Raw genomic sequence first — 20,166 nt, 5'->3', positions numbered from 1 at the left:
CTTCACATCAGGTGGCCAAATTATTGGAATTTCAGCTTTAGCATCAGTCCTTCCAATGAACACCCAGGACTGACCTCCTTTAGGATGGACTGGTTGGATTTCCTTGCAGTCCAAGGGACTCTCAAGAGTCTTCTCCAACACCACAGTTCAAAAGCATCAATTCTTTGGCGCTGAGCTTTCACTGTAGTCCAACTCTCACATCCATGCATGACTACTGGAAAACCCATAGTTTTGACTAGGTAGACCTTTGTTGGCAAAGTAATGTCTCTGCTTTTTAATATACTGTCTAGATTGGTCATAACTTTTTTTCCAAGGAGCAAGCGTCTTTTAATTTCATGGCTGCAGTCACCATCTGCAGTGATTTTGCAGCCCCCCAAAAATAAAGTCTCTCACTGCTTCCACTGTTTCTCTGTCTATCTGCCATGAAGTGATGGGAGCAGATGCCATGATCTTAGTTTTCTGACTGTTGAGTTTTAAGCCAACATTTTCACTCTTCTCTTTCAATTTCATAGAGAGGCTCTTTAGTTCTTTGCTTTCTGCCATGAGGGTGGTGTCATCTGCCTATCTGAAAGTTTGAAAACTTTAGTTGCTCAGTCGTGTCTGACTCTTTGTGACCTCATGGACTGTAGCCTACTAGGCTCCTCTGTCAATGGGATTTTCCAGGCAAGAGTACTGGAGTGGGTTGCCATTTCCTTCTCCAGAGGATCTTCCCGACCCAGGGATCGAACCCAGATCTCCCACATTGTAGGCAGACACTTTACCGTCTGAGCCACCAGGGAAATCCTCTGCATATCTGAGGTTACTGATATTTTTCCTGGCAATCTTGATTCCAGTTTGTGTTTCATCCAGCCCAGCATTTCTCACGATGTACTCTTCATATAAGTTAATTAAGCAGGATGACAATATACAGCCTTGATGGACTCCCTTCCCTATTTGGAACCAGTCTGTTGTTCCATGTCCAGTTCTAAGTGTTGCTTCAGGACCTGCAAACAGATTTCTCAAGAGGCAGGTCAGGTGGTCTGGTATTCCCATCTCTTTAAGAATTTTCCACAGTTTGTTGTGGTCACACAGTCAAAGGCTTTGGCATAGTCAATAAAGCAGAAGTAGATGTTTTTCCGGAACTCTCTTGCTTTTTCGATGATCCAACAGATGTTGGCAATTTATCTCTGGTTCCTCTGCCTTTTCTAAATCCAGCTTGAACAGCTGGAAGTTCATGATTCATGTACTGTTGAAGCCTGGCTTGGAGAATTTTGAGCATTACTTTACTAGTGTGTGAGATGAGTGCAATTGTGTGGTAGCTAGAACATTCTTTGGCATTGCCTTTCTTGGGGATTGGAATGAAAACTGACCTTTTCCAGTCCTGTGGCCACTGCTGAGTTTTCCAAATTTGCTGGCATATTGAGTGCAGCACTTTCACAGCATCATCTTTCAGGATTTGAAATAGCTCAACTGGAATTCCATCACCTGCACTAGCTTTGTTCGTAATGATGCTTCCTAAAGCCCACTTGACTTCACATTCCAGGATATTTTGCCCTAGATTGATGATCACACCATCATGATTATCTGGGTTGTGAAGATCTTTTTTGTATAGTTCTTCTGTGTATTCTTGCCACCTCTTCTTAATATCTTCAGCTTTTATTAGGTCTATTCCATTTCTGTCCTTTATTGTGCCCATCTTTGCAGGAAATGTTCCCTTGGTATCTCTAATTTTCTTGAAGAGATTTCTAGTCTTTCCCATTCTGATGTTTTCCTCTATTTCTTTGTACTGATCACTGAGGAAGGCTTTCTTATCTGTCTTTTCTATTCTTTGGAACTCTACATTCAAATGGGTATATCTTTCCTTTTCTCCTTTGCGTTTCACTTCTCTTCTATTCACAACTATTTGTAAGGCCTCCTCAGACAATCATTTTGCCTTTTTTGCATTTCTTTTTCTTGGGGATGGTCTTGATCCCTGCCTCCTGCATAATGTCATGGACCTCTGTCTGTAGTTCTTCAGGCATTCTGTCTATCAGATCTAATCCCTTCAGTCTGTTTGTCACTTCCACTGTATAATTGTAAGGGAATTGATTTAGGTCATACCTGAATGGTCTAATGGTTTTCCCTACTTTCTGCAATTTAAGTCTGAATTTGGCAATAAGGAGTTCATGATCTGAGCCACAGTCAGCTCCTGGTCTTGTTTTTGCTGACTGTATAGAGCCTCTCCATCTTTGGCTGCAAAGAATATAATCAATCTGATTTCAATATTGACCATCTGGTGATGTCCAGTGTTCTCTTGTGTTGTTGGAAGAGGGTGTTTGCTATGACCAGTGGGTTCTTTTCGCAAAACTCTATTAGCCTTTGTCCTGCTTCATTCTGTACTCCAAGGCCAAATTTGCCTATTACTCCAGGTATTTCTTGACTTCCTACTTTTGCATTCCAGTCCCCTATAATGAAAAGGACATCTTTTTTGAACTAGGCTGATGAACGGAAATTTGTATGCAGGTCAGGAAGCAACAGTTAGAACTGGACATGGAGCAACAGACTGGTTCCAAATAGGAAAAGGAGTTCTTCAAGGCTGTATACTGTCACCATGTTTATTTAACTTATATGCAGAGTGCATCATGAGTAACGCTGGACTGGAAGAAGCTCAAGCTGGAATCAAGATTGCCGAGAGAAATATCAATAACCTCAGATATGCAGATGACACCACTCTTATGGCAGAAAGTGAAGAGGAACTCAAAGGCCTCTTGATGAAAGTGAAAGTGGAGAGTGAAAAAGTTGGCTTAAAGCTCAACATTCAGAAAACGAAGATCATGGCATCCACTTCATGGGAAATAGATGGGGAAACAGTGGAAACAGTGTCAGACTTTATTTTTCTGGGCTCCAAAATCACTGCAGATGGTGACTACAGCCATGAAATTAAAAGACGCTTACTCCTTGGAAGGAAAGTTATGACCAACCTAGATAGCATATTCAAAAGCAGAGACATTACTTTGCCAACAAAGATCCGTCTAGTCAAGGCTATGGTTTTTCCAGTGGTCATGTATGGATGTGAAAGTTGGACTGTGAAGAAGGCTGAGCGCCAAAGAATTGATGCTTTTGAACTGCGGTGTTGGAGAAGACTCTTGAGAGTCCCTTGGACTGCGAGGAGATTCAACCAGTCCATTCTAAAGGAGATCAGCCCTGGGATTTCTTTGGAAGGAATGATGCTAAAGCTGAAACTCCAGTACTTTGGCCACCTCATGCGAAGAGTTGACTCGTTGGAAAAGACTCTGATGTTGGGAGGGATTGGGGGCAAGAGGAGAAGGGGACGACAGAGGATGAGATGGCTGGATGGCATCACTGACTCGATGGACATGAGTCTGGGTGAACTCTGGGAGTTGGTGATGGACAGGGAGGCCTGGCGTGCTGCGATTCATGGGGGTCACAAAGAGTCAGACACGACTGAACAACTGATCTGATCTGATCTGATCTGCATGTGTGCTCACGCTTTAGTCGTGTCCAACTCTGTGACCCCAGGGACTGGGGCCCGCTAGGCTCCTCTTTGAATCAGGTTCTCCAGGGAAGAATACTGGAGTGGCTTGCCATTTTCTTCTCCAGGGGATCTTTCCAACGCCTTGATCAAACCCACGTCTCCTGCATTACAGGCGGATTCTTTTTTTAAAAAAAATAATTTTACTGATTTATTTATACTGTTCTTGGTCTTTGTTGCTGTGCAGGCTTTTCTCTAGCTGTGGCAAGTGGGGATACTCTCTATTGTGGTGCCGGGGCTTCTCACTGCAGTGGCTTCTCTTGTTGCCGAGCATGGGACCCACCTTCAGTTGTTGTGGCTACTAAGCTCTAGAGCACAGGATCAATAGTTGTGGAGCACGGGCTTAGCTGCTCCACGGCATGTGGGATCTTCCCAGATCAGGGATTAAGCCTGTGTTTCCTGCATTGGTAGGCTGTTTCTTTACCACTGGGCCACCAGGGAAGCCCAAGATCTAACAAAAATAGAGGGAATTTGTTGGTAGTAGACCTGCCCTACAAGAAATACTAAAATGAGTCCTTCTAGATAAAATGAAAGGTCACTGGACAGTAACTTGAAAGCCCGTGAAGAAATAAGAGTTTAGTAACAATAACTACATAGGTAAATATATAGAACAGTATAAATATGCTTTTGCTTGTAATTATTTTTCTATCTTATTTAAAATACAAATGCATAAAGCAATAATTATGACTGATGAGCATACATGTATAAAGATATATGACAATAGTTTAAAGAAGGGGAAAGGAAATAGGGCTTTATAGAAATAATAGGTTTCAACCATTATTGAAATTAAGTTGATATTATTCCAAACTAGTTTGTTAAAAGTTAACATGTTAGTTGTAATCCCTAGGGCAATAACTAACAAAATAACTTAAAATAATATAGTCAAAGAAAGGACAAGAGGATTAAAATGTACAGTATAAAATATCTACTTAACACAAAAAAGGAAGAAATGGAAGAAAAGAAAAAACAAAAAAAACATAAGATAAATGGTAAAATGGTAGCTATAAATCCAATCTTATCGGTAATTATGCTAATTGTAAATAGATTACACACTGATCAGAATCCCCTGCATTGGGATCTTGGAGTCTTAGCTACTGGACCACCAGGGAAGTCCAAGTGCTTTGTTAAAAGGTGAATAATTTATAAAGTTCAAATAATAGTATTTAATGTTGAATTTGGGTCTGAAAAAAAAAATGACTCCCTAACCTGCAATATCTCATATGTTCTTTTACAATGAAAAGGCAGTGTAGCAAAAAAAGTTAGTAATGTGCTTTGGAGTTAGACATAAGATGCTACTTTCTAGCTTTATGACCTTGGGAAAATTATTCAACTTTTAGGATCCTTAGTTTCTTCATCTGTAAAATGGGGATAATTAATGCATTGTTCTGTTCTGCAAAATCTCAGAAATGACTTATTTTCTCCTACGCTTGAAATCGTAGTTAACCTCATGTAGTGTATAGTTTGGGCTTCCCTGGTGGCTCAGACAGTAGAGAATCCACCCACAATGCAGGAGACTTGGGTTCAATCCCTGAGTCGGAAAGATCCCTTGGAGAAGGAGATGGCAACCCACTCTAGTAATCTTGCCTGGAGAATTCCATGGACAGAGATGCCTGGAGGCTACAGTCCATGGGGTCACAGAGTCAGATATTACTGGGGGACTAACACTCACTTTCACTTTCTGATGTTCTAGTTTCTAGGTTAAATAACTCATTTATTCCTTAATCCCTGTTGCCTAACTTCTAGCTACGTTATTGGTTATCACTATTTTTCATATCAGTTTGGAGTAGAGGTGAATTCAATATGTTACTGATAATGCTAATAAAAAGGTTTAGTAGGGAAGGATACTAGCAAAACAATTTGGTAGTTCTCAATTATCTGTTGTCATAAGGTGGCGCTAGTGGTAAAGAACCTGACTGCCAATACAGGAGCCATAAGAGATGTGGGTTCCATCCTTGGGTTGGGAAGATCCCCTGGAGGAGGGCATGGCAACCCACCCCACTATTCTTGCCTGGAAAATCCCACGGACAGAAGTGCCTGGCGGGCTACAGTCCATAGGATCACAAAGAGTCAGACAAGACTGAGGTGACTTAGTTCGCATGCATGCACCTAAGTACAACAAGCAAAGTCACTGTCACTAAGTATAGCCAACTATAACCACTTCTCAGACACTATCAGAGACTGGATAATACATAAATAAAAGGGTTTCCTTAAATTCAATTCAATTCCTTAAATTCAATAAGACAAAAGCTGTATTTCCGACCATTTATGTCAAAGCATGGGAGACAAAGGGCAAGTTGGTTGAAAACACCATACTTACCAGTTGTTTGTTGTGCTGTGGCAGAGGACATGGCTGGGCACCAGCTGGCACCTTATATACTGGAGTTATAGACATGCTGGCAGGGTGGGCACATAGGAAGCGTACCTGCACAACCTCTACAGCTGGACTAGGGTTCAGGACACCTGGATGATTTCCAATCTGAAATGTCAGGATCTTTAAGAAAACACAAGGGCAAGAGGTAGACACCTGATATCATAGAAACAAAGGGAACATTAAAAAAAATCTAACCGACCAATTACTTCAGTCTTTTCCTTCACCAAACCGTTGTTACCAGTTGGTAAAAACTAATTTGTGTTTCAACTCATTTCTGATGTAAATACTAATTAATAATAGGATGTAAAAACAAAAAGTTAGAGAGCTTCAAAAGGGGATAACTAGGCTTGAAATCACTAGTAGCTAGTCATACTATACAGAATAGTTCACTAGAGATATTAAAATGAACCTCATTTGAATATAACACAGTTCTTATTAAGTTAAAATCATATATGGATTCCCTGAGGATTGGTTAGCTGGGCTATGCTTCACAGTCATACATTACATTCTCAATCTTGGTCAATCTGAAAACCTGTGTTATTGGCCTTGGTCTACCAAGGTATAGCTATGGTTAAAGCCATCACTACCTCTAAAAATAACCAAAACTAATTCAACTGATAAAGGGAAATATATTAATTACTCATATCAGCAAAGATCCAACTGGTTCTTCAAAACTGATAAACATAGATGACACTTAAAATTTCCCTTCCTCACATTCTTTGGAGATGAAAAACTATATATCCTCTAGTCTATACAACAAGGAGTTGAATTATAGTGATAAAATGATTGAAATAAACTCCCTGCTACAAAAAGATCTTGAACTATTTGGTTAGTGAACTGTTAGAATTTTCAAATGAGCAAACCAAAACCTTTGGATACATTTAAAGGATAGTAAGGTTTAAAAATCAGATGTCTTAGTCAACAATTAGAATTTTCCTATCTAGTCCATACACTAAATCCATTAGCAGCTGAAAAGGGATGGCTAGAAGGATGAAAGACTTAGTGTACTGTTGCTAAAAGAAATGTTAGAAAAGATCATTTTCCTACTTGTTCCCCTAAATCCAGGCACAGGACCCGATAGATGTACTGATTCTGTTTTCTTTTAGCTGGCAGTCGGACTTGTGTTATTCTAATTTTCTCTGTCTTCTCCATGCTCAGCTCCAGAAAGAATCGTGAGGGCTCGAGGATCCATGGCTGAGGGCCCCCTTCAAATATCATTTCCTTTACAGAGTGCCATGTCACCAATGCCACTTCCACAGGGTTTAGAGCCTGATGACATTTAAAGAAATTAATCCCTAACTGGTTAGAGAATTCAACAGTTTTCTAAAGTGAAAAACTGGTTATAATGTAAAAGACAGTAGATTTAATTTCCAAATTAGGAGACATGTGTGTCATGCTTCTTATTTGGAATGGTTCTCAATCTCTGTTCTAATTTGGATCCCACCTATCATTCAACCAAATTCATGTGTCACCCTATCCATTAATTTGTCTAATGATTCCAGACCACAACTACTTCTATATCCTCTAAGCTCCTATAGTATTTATTACTACCATTCATCTGTATACTTATTTATTCCCTTATGCTATTTAAATGTGTCAAATTTTCATAAATATACATCTGATAATTCTTCTTAACTCTCTAGTTACATAAACTTAAGGGAAAAGATTATTTTATACCCCAAATTTTTAAAATAATCTCTCTTCCTCAGTGGAATTTAGTATGATGTTGGACACATAAGAGGCATTTGAATAAATAACTGCATAAACATTTTTTCTTTTTTTAAAAACTTGAAGTCTAGTTGGCATATAACATTATACTTGTTTCAGGTGTGCACCATAATGATTTGATATTTGTATACACCGGAAAATAATCACAATGTCTAGGTACCATCTGTCATATTGCATAAGAATTTTATTTTATTTTTTATTTCTGGCTGCAGTGTGCACGCTTCTCATTGCAATGGGCTCTCACTGCGGAGCATGGGCTCTAGATGCACAGGCTCCAGCAGTTGCAGCATGTGGGCTCAGTGGTTGCAGCACACAGGCTTAATTGCCTGGCAGCATATGGGATCTTCCCAGACTAGGGGTTGAACTCATGTTCCCTACATTGGCAGGCGCATTCTCAACCCACTGGACCACCAGAGAAGTCCCTGTATAAGAATCTTAAGTGGATATTTTACTGAAGTATCAAAGAATTCTTACCATAAAAATCTGAATATAATACATCTATACAGTTCATCTGTTTCTCAAAGAACTCTCACCTAAGAGGTAGTCAAGACAGGTATATTCACTCCAGTATCCAGAGGAGTTGTATTCTACTTAAAGATGAGGAAACTGGTTTTAGGGGAATGGAGTATTCTCAAAGTGTAGGTTAGTTTTGTATGGCACACAGTGTCTATAACAATGACTAAGTTGCAAAATGAAATATATAGTTGAAGCAATCATTTCAAAAATGTAAGCAAACTATGTTTTAGTATTTCTTCTCTGAACTAGTCAATCATATATATATGATTCATATATACTGAATATTCACATATTCATATATAGTGAATACTATTAACATTAAAATTCCTCTAACGGCAGTATTTCTCTTGAAAATGTATACATAATTCAATTAAATAAGTATTCATTGATGGCCTACTGGTGATATAGTAATATCAACAGAAAGCCAATATAAAGCCCTGCCTCACAGTGAAGCTAATAGTCTGGAAAAGACAGATCTGAAGTAGGTAAAGATTATAATGAGTGTTACAAAAAGGCACAGCAGAGAGTGCCAAAACAAACCTCAAAGAGAAGAAATTAAACTAGTCAGAGGCTTCATGGAAAGTTTCCCTGAGAAAGCAAAACTAGAGTTATTCCTTGTTCCTAGATGTATATAGTCTAAAACTAATCAGATAAACTGAATTGGACAGATACATAAGAACAAACTGAGGTCGGCTCTGAGTTGCGACGGGCAACCAAGCAGCCATCGCTATGTCGTTGCAACAGACCCCCCAGTCGCGGGTGTTCGTGGAACTGCTTCCCTGGGCTGACAGGGGAATTAAAAAAAAAAAAACTGAGAACTATATAATGTACTAAAACATAATGATAACAAAAGTAAAACATACATGTATTTTTCAGCAGCTAAAAAAAAATATATGACCAAAGAACTAGGTAGAAATAGAAAATCATCTTACTTCTTTTAAGGAGAGTTTTCATTTAGAGGAGATCTGATTTGTGAGACATTCAGTAAATATAAAATTAGGGTAAGGATAATGATAAAACTAAGACAAAACCTTATGAAATGACAATGAACTGCAGCCAAGCACTCTCACTTAATTAGGCAAGAAGGATAATTCAACCACTACGAGGATGAATGAACTATGCTCAGACTGTATGTTTAATCGAGACTAGGGAATTCCTTGGTGGTCCAGTGGTTAAGAATCCATCTGCCAGTGCAGAGGACACGGGTTCAATCCCTGGTCTGGGAAGATCCCAGGTGCTGTGGGCCGACTAAGGCCATGTGCCACAACTACTGAGCTCATGTGCAGCAACCACTGAGTCCCGAGGGCCTAGAGCCTGTGCTCTGCAACAAGAGAAGCCACCACAATGAGAAGCCTGCGTACCACAACAAACAGCAGCCCTGAGAAAGCTTGCATGCAGCAACAAAGACCCAGTACAGCCAAAAATAAATAAATAAGTAGGCTGTACAATGTACAAAGAGGCCAACTCAAAAATGCAAGTTTTAATGAACAAGTTACCTTTTTCAAATTAACAGCTTATCTTGCTTCTTTCACCAATGTTAACATTTCCGCTATGGATGCCTCCTGTTTGCAAGAGGCATTGAGTCAGGTTTCTCAGTATGTATCAGCAAGAACTTGTAGACATCCATTTTAGTTCCTGAAGGATTCAAATATGTAGAAAGCATGCCAGGCTCTATCTACTTTTATTTTGAACTGCCACCTGTCATAATCTCCCAATTTTAATGGCCAGTCTTTGGGATCCAAAATAATGACTGTTGTGCTGAGAATTCATAAGTATAAAGGGTAAAAAGATAATTGATTTCTCTCCCTGGTATGGAAGGCTTTCTTTCAGAGTTCTTCAAAAGACAGTATACTAATCAGTTCTTCAGTTGCTAAGTTGTGTCCGACTTTTTGTGACCCCATGGACTGCAGCACAACAGGCTTCCCTGTTGTTCACCAGGTCCTGGAGCTTACTCAAACTCATGTCCATCGAGTCAGTGATGCCATTCAACCATCTAATCCTCTGTCGTCCCCTTCTCCTCCTTCCTTCAATCTTTCCCAGCATCAGGGTCTTTTCCAATGAGTCAGTTCTTCACATAAGGTGGCCAAAGTATTGGAGTTTCAGCTTCAGCATCAATCCTTTCATTAAATATTCAGGACTGATTTCCTTTAGGATTGACTTGTTTGATCTCCTTGCAGTCCAAAGGACTCTGAAGAGTCTTCTCCAACATCAAAGTTCAAAAAATAGAGTATACTAATATTCTATATCTTATGCAGGGTAGTGTTACAAAGATATATACATATGTGAAAATTCAAATAATACCTTAAGATTACCGTACTTTACTATAATTTTTTTATACCTCAGTTAAAAGAGAGGAAAGAAAGGGGAATATCTAAAATTTGCTGATACAACTTATAAATATTTCTGTGGCAGAAACGTAAGAGCATAACCTTTGTGATACTGAAATTTGATGAGGGTGCTGTAGATCTAGAAACAAGAGAGTGTTGAGTAAGGAAGAACACAAATATCACTGATCTTTAATAGAGATCACAGATAGCTGCTGAAGTCATAGTAGGGTCCATGAAAAGATATGCCAATTCCTTAGAATGAACTATCTCACCTTTAGGGGTTCATAAGCAGCAAATGTGGCACTGCTTTCCAAGTACTCTTCATAATCAGTCACACTAACGGTTACCAAAGTATGGCCAAGAGATTTGGCTGCTATATGTGTACTAGAACAGTGTGTTGGTCCTGGTCTTTGAATACCTGAAAATCAAAAAATGACTTTAGTAGGGTAATAAGCAATCAATCTTCAAGGAAGATTGAAAGTCTATAGAAATATAAGAATTTTAATATATCAAAAAATTCTTAATCTCATACACTATTATGCACCAATTATTTATATTAAGTTGATATATAAAAGTATGTTCTTTCTATTAACAAATTTATATCATGTAAGACACAATTCTATGTAAGGTAAGGATACAAGCATGAACAAGAATCCTGACCTCAAGGCACATATAGTTTAAAAGGGGAATGAACATTTAAATAAACTATTAGTAGAAAATGATAAGCATTACAAAAGTTTAGAAAACAGAATAATTATTTTTAGCTGGAAAGATCAAGAAAGATTTATATATCTGCGTGCATGCTCAGTCTCTCAGTCATGTCTGACTCTTTGCAACCCCATGGCTTCTCTTTCCATAGGATTCTCCAGGCAAGAATACTGGAGTGGGTTGCTATTTCCTCCTCCAGGGGATCTTCCCAACCCAGGGATTGAACTCATGTCTCCTGTGTCTCCTGCACTGGCAGGTGGATTCTTTACCACTGAGAAACCTGGGAAGCTCCCTTAGATATGTAGAAGAGGGTATCTTAAGCTGACAAATGAACAAAGATAGAAATATAAATAAGATACAAATGCATATATGAAAGAAATACATGGGAAATTTTAACTATATTTCAGTTCAGTTCAGTTTAGTTGCTCAGTTGTGTCCAACTCTTTGCGACCCCGTGAATCGCAGCACACAGGCCTCCCTGTCCATTACCAACTCCCGAAGTCCACTTAAACTCACGTCCATCGAGTAGGTGATGCCATTCCGCCATCTCATCCTCTGTCGTCCTCTTCTCCTCCTGCCCCCAATCCCTCCCTGCATCAGTCTTTTCCAATGAGTCAACTCTTCGCATGAGGTGGCCAAAGTACTGGAGTTTCAGCTTTAGCATCATTCCTTCCAAAGAAATCCCAAGGCTGATCTCCTTCAGAATGGACTGGTTGGATCTCCCTGCAGTCCAAGGGACTCTCAAGAGTCTTCTCCAACACCACAGTTCAAAAGCATCAATTCTTCGGCACTCAGCCTTCTTCACAGTCCAACTCTCACATCCATACATGACCACAGGAAAAACCATAGCCTTGACTAGACAGACCTTTGTTGGCAAAGTAATGTCTCTGCTTTTGAATATGCTATCTAGGTTGGTCATAACTTTTCTTCCAAGGAGTAAGCGTCTTTTAATTTCATGGCTGCAATCACCATCTGCAGTGATTTTGGAGCCCAGAAAAATAAAGTCTGACACTGTTTCCACTGTTTCCCCATCTATTTCCCATGAAGTGATGGGACCAGATGCCATGATCTTTGTTTTCTAAATGTTGAGCTTTAAGCCAACTTTTCACTCTCCTCTTTCACTTTCATCAAGAGGCTTTTCAGTTCCTCTTCACTTTCTGCCATAAGGGTAGTATCATCTGCATATCTGAGGTTATTGATATTTCTCTCGGCAATCTTGATTCCAGCTTGAGCTTCTTCCAGCCCAGCGTTTCTCATGATGTACTCTGCATATAAGTTAAATAAGCAGGGTGACAATATACAGCCTTGATGAACTCCTTTTCCTATTTGGAACCAGTCTGTTGTTCCATGTCCAGTTCTAACTGTTGCTTCCTGACCTGCATATAGGTTTATATGAGGTCAAAGCTTCATATAAAGTTCCAAATGAAGTTCCAAAAAGTAGGCTGGGTTATATTGTAGAGGGCCTTGAATACTAAAAGGATTTTGGCTGTTGTCCAGTGGCAATGAAAAGCTTCTCAAAATTTTTGAGCAGGAAAATTAATATTGAAATTGAGTTTCATGAAGATCTATCTTGTAGCCATGATTATCAAAGGCAAGAATTAGGAGGATATTGTTACAGTCTCAGTGAGAGATAATGAAGGCCTAAAAATGTGGAAGGCAATGGCACCCCACTCCAGTACTCTCGCCTGGAAAGTCCCATGGGCTGAGGAGCCTGGTAGGCTGCAATCCACGGGGTCGCAAAGAGTCGGACACGACTGAAGAACTTCACTTTCACTTTTCACTTTCATGCATTGGAGAAGGAAATGGCAACTTTCTCCAGTGTTCTTGCCTGGAGAATCCCAGGGACAAGGGGAGCCTGGTGGGCTGCCGTCTATGGGGTCGCACAGAGTCGGACATGACTGAAGTGACTTAGCAGCAAAAATGAGGAACCTAAGAACTGAGGTGAGCTGAGAGATATTATACAGCATAATTAGCAAGGGTAAAAGAGAAGTCCAAGTTGATATCAATCTTACGGAACTATAGGGCTTCCCTTGTACCCTTGTAAGTCAGTTGGTAAAGAATCTGCCTGTAATGCAGGAGACCTGGCTTCGATTTCTGGGTCAAGAAGATCCCCTGGAGAAGGAAATGGCAACCCACTCCAGTATTCTTGCCTGGAGAATCCCATGGACAGAGGAGCCTGGCAGGCTACAGTCTATGGGGTCACAAGAGTCAGAGATGATGTATTGTGAGATTTAAATGAGTTAATATGTGAAAAGTATTCATAATAGAGTCTGGCAAATAGTAAATGCCAAATAAATGTTAGATGCTACTACTGTCATTATTACTGAAAAAACGATGGTGATCAGGATCAAGTATGAAGTTCCATAACAGTAAATGATACTGATCTTTATGAATAGCTTATTCATATTATTTTCTTATTAAAAAGATATTTTCTTTTTTAGAATAAATTTAATATATATATAAATTAAATGGCACTAAATTCCTCTTAGAAAGAGGTATAGTACATAATTAAAGAAAGAAAGAAAAGAGTTTGCAGCTGGAAAGAGAAGGCCTTGATATGACTAAAAACTGATATTGTCTGGCCACAATGAACTCTGGACATTTTATTCTATTTCTGTGCCTTTGTTTCTAACATCACATTATAATACCTAAGGCAGTTGACAGAATAAATAAAAGTATTATAAAGAAAGGTAATATGTGAATTTAACTTTTAAATTTTTTGGCTGCAACTTGCAGCTTGTGGGATCTTAGTTTCCCAAAAGAAAGAAAGTGAAGTTGTTCAGTCGTGTCTGACTCTTTGCAACCCCATGGACTGTAGCCTACCAGGCTCCTCTGTCCATGGAATTTTCCATGCAAGAGTACTGGACTGGGTTGCCATTTCCTTCTCCAGGGGATCTTCCTGACCCAGGGATTGAACCCGGGTCTCCCGCATTGCAGGCAGATGCTTTATCATCTGAGCCACCAGAGAAGCCCGCCAGGGACTAAAACCAGACCCTTGGCAGTGAAAGCCCAGAGTCTCAATCACTAGACCACTATGGAACCCCCAATATGCGAATTTAGACTATAATTCATAGTTTCTGAATTGTTGATTGGTCCTTTAATTCAAAGACAAAGAAAGGAAAAAATAAAAAGCCTACTCTCACCTTCTTTGAGAAGAGTAAAGACTCCTTGCTTATCCATGTTCAAATCCAAGGATAAATGAGAGCAGTCTGTGAATGCGATGGCCTCTTTGGTTTCCTTATTTACATGATACATTGCAATGGGGATTTCTATAATCTGGCCAATCTCTACATCAGCATGAAATGGTAACAGTTCCATCTTGTTCAGTCTCAGAACATATATCTGAGGGGAAAAAAATTAATCTTTCAAGAAAGTTACATTAGGAAAATCTTAGACAAAAGCATTCCTTAAATATTTAAATACACATATATATAACATATATATATACACATATGTTTTGCATATAAAAACAGAAACTATGTACCATTTATATGCATATATAGGTGTGTGTGTGTGTCAGGTGCTGAACCTGTCACTCACTTCATTCCTTAATCAATCAACTTCTCTAATGCATGTAATACCTCTCAGTGGGAGTCTGCCAAAATATGAGCACTGCACAATTTTCTTGACTTTTGTAAACTAAGAATGGTCTTTTAAAGTGTTGTAAAATAAAAAGCAACAATGACAAACGACTATGAGATAAAGACTGTATGTGGCCTATAAATACTAACACATTTACTATCTGATCTTTTTTATATAAAAAGTTTGCTGACCTCTGATATAGAACACTCTTTCGTGATATCTTAAAAAAATCTTTTTTTTTCTCTTTTTTGCTATAGATTGAAGGTCTCCCTCCAAATTCATATGTAGAAATTCTAACCCCCAAAGTGATGGTATTAGGAGATGGGGCCTTTCGGAGGTGGTTAGGTCCTGAGAGTGGAGTTCCCACAGATGGAATTAATGCCCTTAAACAAGGAACCCCTGGGGCTCCCTAGTCCCTTCTGCCATATGTGGTTAAGGCAAAAAATATAGTCTTCTATGAAGCAGATAGTATAGTGAAAAGCAGAGATATTACTTTGCCAACAAAGGTCCGTCTAGTCAACGCTATGGTTTTTCCAGTGGTCATGTATGGATGTGAGAGTTGGACTGTGAAGAAGGCTGAGCGCCGAAGAATTGATGCTTTTGAACTGTGGTGTTGGAGAAGACTCTTGAGAGTCCCTTGGACTGCAAGGAGATCCAACCAGTCCATCCTAAAGGAGATCAGTTTTGGGTGTTCACTGGAAGGACTGATGCTGAAGCTGAAACTCCAGTACTTTGGCCACCTCATGCGAAGAGTTGACTCATTGGAAAAGACTCTGATGCTGGAGGGATTGGGGGCAGGAGGAGAAGGGGATGACAGAGGATGAGATGGCTGGATGGCATCACTGACTCGATGGACATGAGTTTGAGTAAATTCCGGGAGTTGGTGACGGACAGGGAGGCCTGGGGTACTGTGATTCATGGGGTTGCAAAGAGTCGGACACGACTGAGCGACTGAACTGAACTGAACTATGAAGCAGAATGCTTTTCCTCACCAGACACTGAATCTATTGGTGCCCTGATTCTGGACTTTCCAGCCTCTAAAACCATTGAAAAATCAATTTCTGTTGTTTATAAGCCACCCAATCTATGGTATTTTGTTACAGCAGCCTGAATGGACTTTTTAAAGGGGAGTAAACATTTAAATAGATTAAACTATTAGTAGAAAATGACAAGCATTACAAGAGTTTAGAAAACAGAATAATTCTGTTTTCTAAAATTATTTTTAGAAATATATATTTCTAAAATATTTCTGTTTTTTCTTCTGAAAAAGAATAGAGTCTTTTTTTGGTCACTGTTTATGTGTGTCTTTGGTTGCAGCATGTGGAATCCTTAGTTGCAACATAAAGGATCTAGTTCCCTGAACAGGGATAGAACCTGGGCCCCTTGCTTTGAGAGCGTGGAGTCTTAGCCACTGAACCACCAGGGAAGTCCTTGGCTTCCTACTGTTGCCAGCAGAGGTCAGCAATGCTCTCTAAAGGGCCAGAGAGCAAATATTTTTGGCTTTGGGGATCACACAATCTTGTAAACTACCCAAATCTATACTTGTTGCCTGAAAGTGGCTATAGAGAATATATAAATGAATGACTGTGTTCCGGTAAAACTTTATTTACTAGAAAGGCAGCAAGTTGAGTCTGACTCTTAGGCCTTAGGTTGGCTCCATCCTTCAAAGTCTTATTCAAGTTCCAACCTCTTCATGATAGCCTCGACTTGTCCTATCCACAAGGATTTTCTTTTATTAACTAATAGTACTTTTGTTCTATAATTCAAGTAGCTTTAAATCATATGCTTCTTTAAAATACCTCAAATATCACTTCCTAAAAATGTTATTTAACTTTTCACATTAATGTATCTTCCTAGCTAGACTTCAGATTCTTTAAAGTAGTGATGATATGTTATTTCTTTGAATGTCCTGTGATACCTAGTATGGTATTAAGTACCTCATTAGTATTCACTAAATATTCACTGAATGATAACACACATACTAAGTAGTCTGCAGGGAAAGACAACATAAATTAATATTTATTAAAAGTGGGAGAAAATAGAAAATGGTTATATAACATAGTAAAAAGTAGTTCAATCTTATAGAAACAAGATAGACAACAAAAAAATGAGACTAGAAATAAAGTATCTATAAAGTTCACATACATGATAAATTCATGATAATAATAACAAAATACAGTAACAAAATAGATAACATTAAGTAGTGAATACATTCCCAGCACAGGTGTAAACATCATCTCATTTAATTCTGACAATAACCCTTTGAGGCAGATACTATAATTATCCCCATTTTAAAGATGAAGAAACAAATACAGACATTAAATAACTGGTTATTAAGTAAAGCAGGACTCAACCCAGGTCCAGGAATATTTAAGAAATATGTACTGTAAGACTGAATTTGAGCATTATTTTCTTTCTTTATTTTTGGCTGCACCACTGCGGCCTGCAAGATCTTAGTTCCTCCACCAGAGACCAAACCTGTGTCGCCTGCAGTGGGAGCACAAAGTCTTAACCACTGGAAACTAAGGAACTCCTGAGGATCATTTTAAAACAATCAGCTTGAAAAGGAAAAAATTTTAATGCATTACCATAATTAAATTTAGACAACACTGTCTCAGAGGAGGTATAAAGATTGTTTGGAAAGTTGCTCACCTTAATTTCCCCATATCGAAAGGGATTTTGGACATCTCGGGCCAAAACAGTGCTGTTTCCCCTCACCTGACCCGCTGTCACCACTCCTTTAGTGGTTACCATGGCCACTGTTTCATTAGAAGAGGCCCAGGTAAAGTTGCCACTGCCACCTTCCACCTATGAAGAAAATACAAGCTTATATTTAATTAGTATAAGGGCGAAAATGGAATTTAAGTGAAGATGTAAAATCTGGTGAAATAAAGTTTAGGAAATAATGAAACTACACAATAATTTATTTCTGGAACATTAAGAAAACTGTGATGCCATACAAAAGTAGCTAAATGGGAGAGGGAAACACTAAACAGAGATGATGTGGGCAACAGAAATACTAAAGGGAGATTATGTAATGGCAGTATCACAAGATGTAAAAAAGAAAGAGCACAAGAGACCTTGACAAAACTATAAAACTCACAAGCAAAGGATATATGGAAGAGAGACAGAAAGTACACCAAGTCTTATTAGGATGATAGCTTTCAAGAGTATCCATGATTTGGTTGTCACCCAAAACTGAGTTATACACTAGGATTAGGGGGAAATAAAATTTAACATTAACTAAATTTCAATTAATTAAACTATCAGAGAAACTGACTTATTTGTGAATTCTCATTCTAGTATATCATACCTGTACTTTATAACGATACAACATTCCCATGGGGTGATGAGGAAATGCCAGAAAGTTAGGTGTAAGCTTGATAGGAAAATAAATCTTCACTTCTTGCTGATGTTTAATTGGAAATTTTATAGGCTGAATATTTTTATTCTATAAGAACAGAAAAAAAGGAGCAAAACAAGATTTTATAAGGACTGTTATTATGGTCCATATTCACATCTAAAGCATCAGCAAAATGGTATGTTAATAGACTACTCAACCAATTTCTATCAATAAAGGAAATAAATAAATGTTCTTGTTCATTAGAGAAGCACAGCTACTATAGTTCAATAATAATGAAAGAGATTTTGATAGACCTAAAATAAGTATTACAGTCATGGAAAGTAGTTAAAATTTCTTGAAAGATGAGTTATATTAACATAGGGAAGTCATAGCTTCAAAGATCCTTGGCCATTCATCATTTAAATATATAAATTGTAAAGGCAAATGAATATTATAAGCTATTCAGAAGAAAATAAAGATAACAGTCATAGATGCTGAGGTAAGACATTCCCTCCTGCTTAAAAACAAGAGCAGGGTTTGGGGGGTATTCATACAGGTAAAATAGAGTCCTCACACTCAACTATGTTGGCATTTTTCTCTTTGAAGGCAAATTATTTTTCAAAGAGGCTCTGAAGTATTTATAAACTATATCACATTTGCAGTAATGGCTCTGATTTTCTTTCTCCATTTTAATTGATTTATCTTTGTTGCTGCATGCGGGCTTTCTCTGTTTGGGGTGAGCAGGGGCTCCTATCTGCTTGCGGTACACAGGCTTCTCACTGTCGTGGCTTCTCCTGTTGTGGAGCACAGGCTCTAGGTGCAGGCTTCAGTAATTTCAGCACAGGGGCCCAGCAGTCGCGGTATGTCGGCTTAAGAGCATAGGTTAAATAGTTGTGGCACACGGGCTTAGCTGGCCCATGGCACGTGGGATCGTTCCAGACCAGGGATCAAACCCTCATCCCCTCCATTTGCAGGCAGATTCTTTTTTTTTTTTTTTTTGCAGGCAGATTCTTAACCACTGGACCACCAGGGAACCCCAATGGCTCTGATTTTCTCTTCATTTCCTTAAGGTGTCTAGCTCGATCATAAACTGAAAATAAGTCTTTTCATTTAAAAGAGCATCATTCCATTTTAGCCTCCTGAGACTGATTTTGGACTTTTGACATTCACAAGTGTAAGATAATTATTTAATAATAATAATAGTTTAATAATAAACTGTGTTGTCTTGAGCTGAAAAGAGAGAAAGATTGAGAATATCATTCTGATGGTATTTAGGTGATCACTGAGGGAAACAAGAAATTTTCAGGAGTAGGAAGCGTATGCTAGGTCTGGTTAGAACTCTAATTCAAGAATAAGGTAATATTAGTACAAAAAGGATTGGTCCAAGGAAGACATTTTATAACATATAGGAAAAAGAACGTAGTGTTTAAAAAGGCACTATGCCCTTTTAAGAATGACATGCTCTTCAAAATTACTGACTGCAGCAAAGAGAAGTTTTCAACAGTGTCTGCTTTAGCACATAAGAAAATACAAATAGGAAATAAGAGATAAAAGCAGAGATAAGACAACAAACTGGGATAAAGAGGGACACAGCTAAGTACAGGGTGAAATTCAAAGTGAGCTAGACAAAATAAGAAAAAAGGTAATAAAATTTTTAAATGTCATAGAATTTTTAAAAATACGTCTTTGGTGGCATCAGGTCTTAGTTGCGCACGCAGGATTTCACTGCATCACGCAGCAAGCTCTGTTGTGGTGTGCGGGCTCAGAAGTAGCGAGCGGTGTGTGGGCTCAGTTGCCCTGGGGCACATATGATCTTAGTTTCCTGATCAGGCATGGAACTTGTGTCCCCTACACTGAAAGTCAAATTCTTAACCACTGGACCACTGGGGAAGTCCCTTCTCTGACCATTTTGTCTGACACAGACAGCAGTGGATTGGCACTGGTGGGGACGCAGCTTAGGAATAACATCCAGGAAATCCTTCCCTTGATTTCCCAACATACAGGTTGCAGCACCAAATATGATCTCAGGTGCCCTTGGTCTGCAGCGGCTTGAAGCAAGGCTTCTGTACCTGGGTGACTG

At 38.9% G+C, this 20,166-nt stretch overlaps 1 protein-coding gene across 8 annotated transcripts in view; it reads right to left on the bottom strand.

The window, feature by feature from the left end:
- Positions 1 to 20,166, bottom strand: part of NUP210L (nucleoporin 210 like) — a 102,187-nt gene that overhangs the window by 42,494 nt on the left and 39,527 nt on the right. For 7 of the 8 annotated variants that reach the window (XM_061404766.1, XM_061404790.1, XM_061404776.1 and 4 more), the window contains exons 11-16: positions 18,057 to 18,194; positions 17,396 to 17,551; positions 14,305 to 14,503; positions 10,726 to 10,871; positions 6,930 to 7,151; positions 5,829 to 6,002 (exon numbers count right to left, since the gene is read on the bottom strand). In XM_061404766.1, the coding sequence (XP_061260750.1) occupies positions 5,829 to 6,002; positions 6,930 to 7,151; positions 10,726 to 10,871; positions 14,305 to 14,503; positions 17,396 to 17,551; positions 18,057 to 18,194 (1,035 nt within the window). The remainder of the gene's footprint in view (positions 1 to 5,828; positions 6,003 to 6,929; positions 7,152 to 10,725; positions 10,872 to 14,304; positions 14,504 to 17,395; positions 17,552 to 18,056; positions 18,195 to 20,166) is intronic. The other variant, XM_061404793.1, reaches the window with a different exon arrangement.

This window comes from Bos javanicus, chromosome 3, assembly GCF_032452875.1.
Source record: "Bos javanicus breed banteng chromosome 3, ARS-OSU_banteng_1.0, whole genome shotgun sequence".
NCBI lineage: Eukaryota > Metazoa > Chordata > Mammalia > Artiodactyla > Bovidae > Bos > Bos javanicus.
The sequence above is the reverse complement of the archived record's forward strand: the minus strand, read 5'-3'. Positions and strand labels throughout refer to the sequence as shown.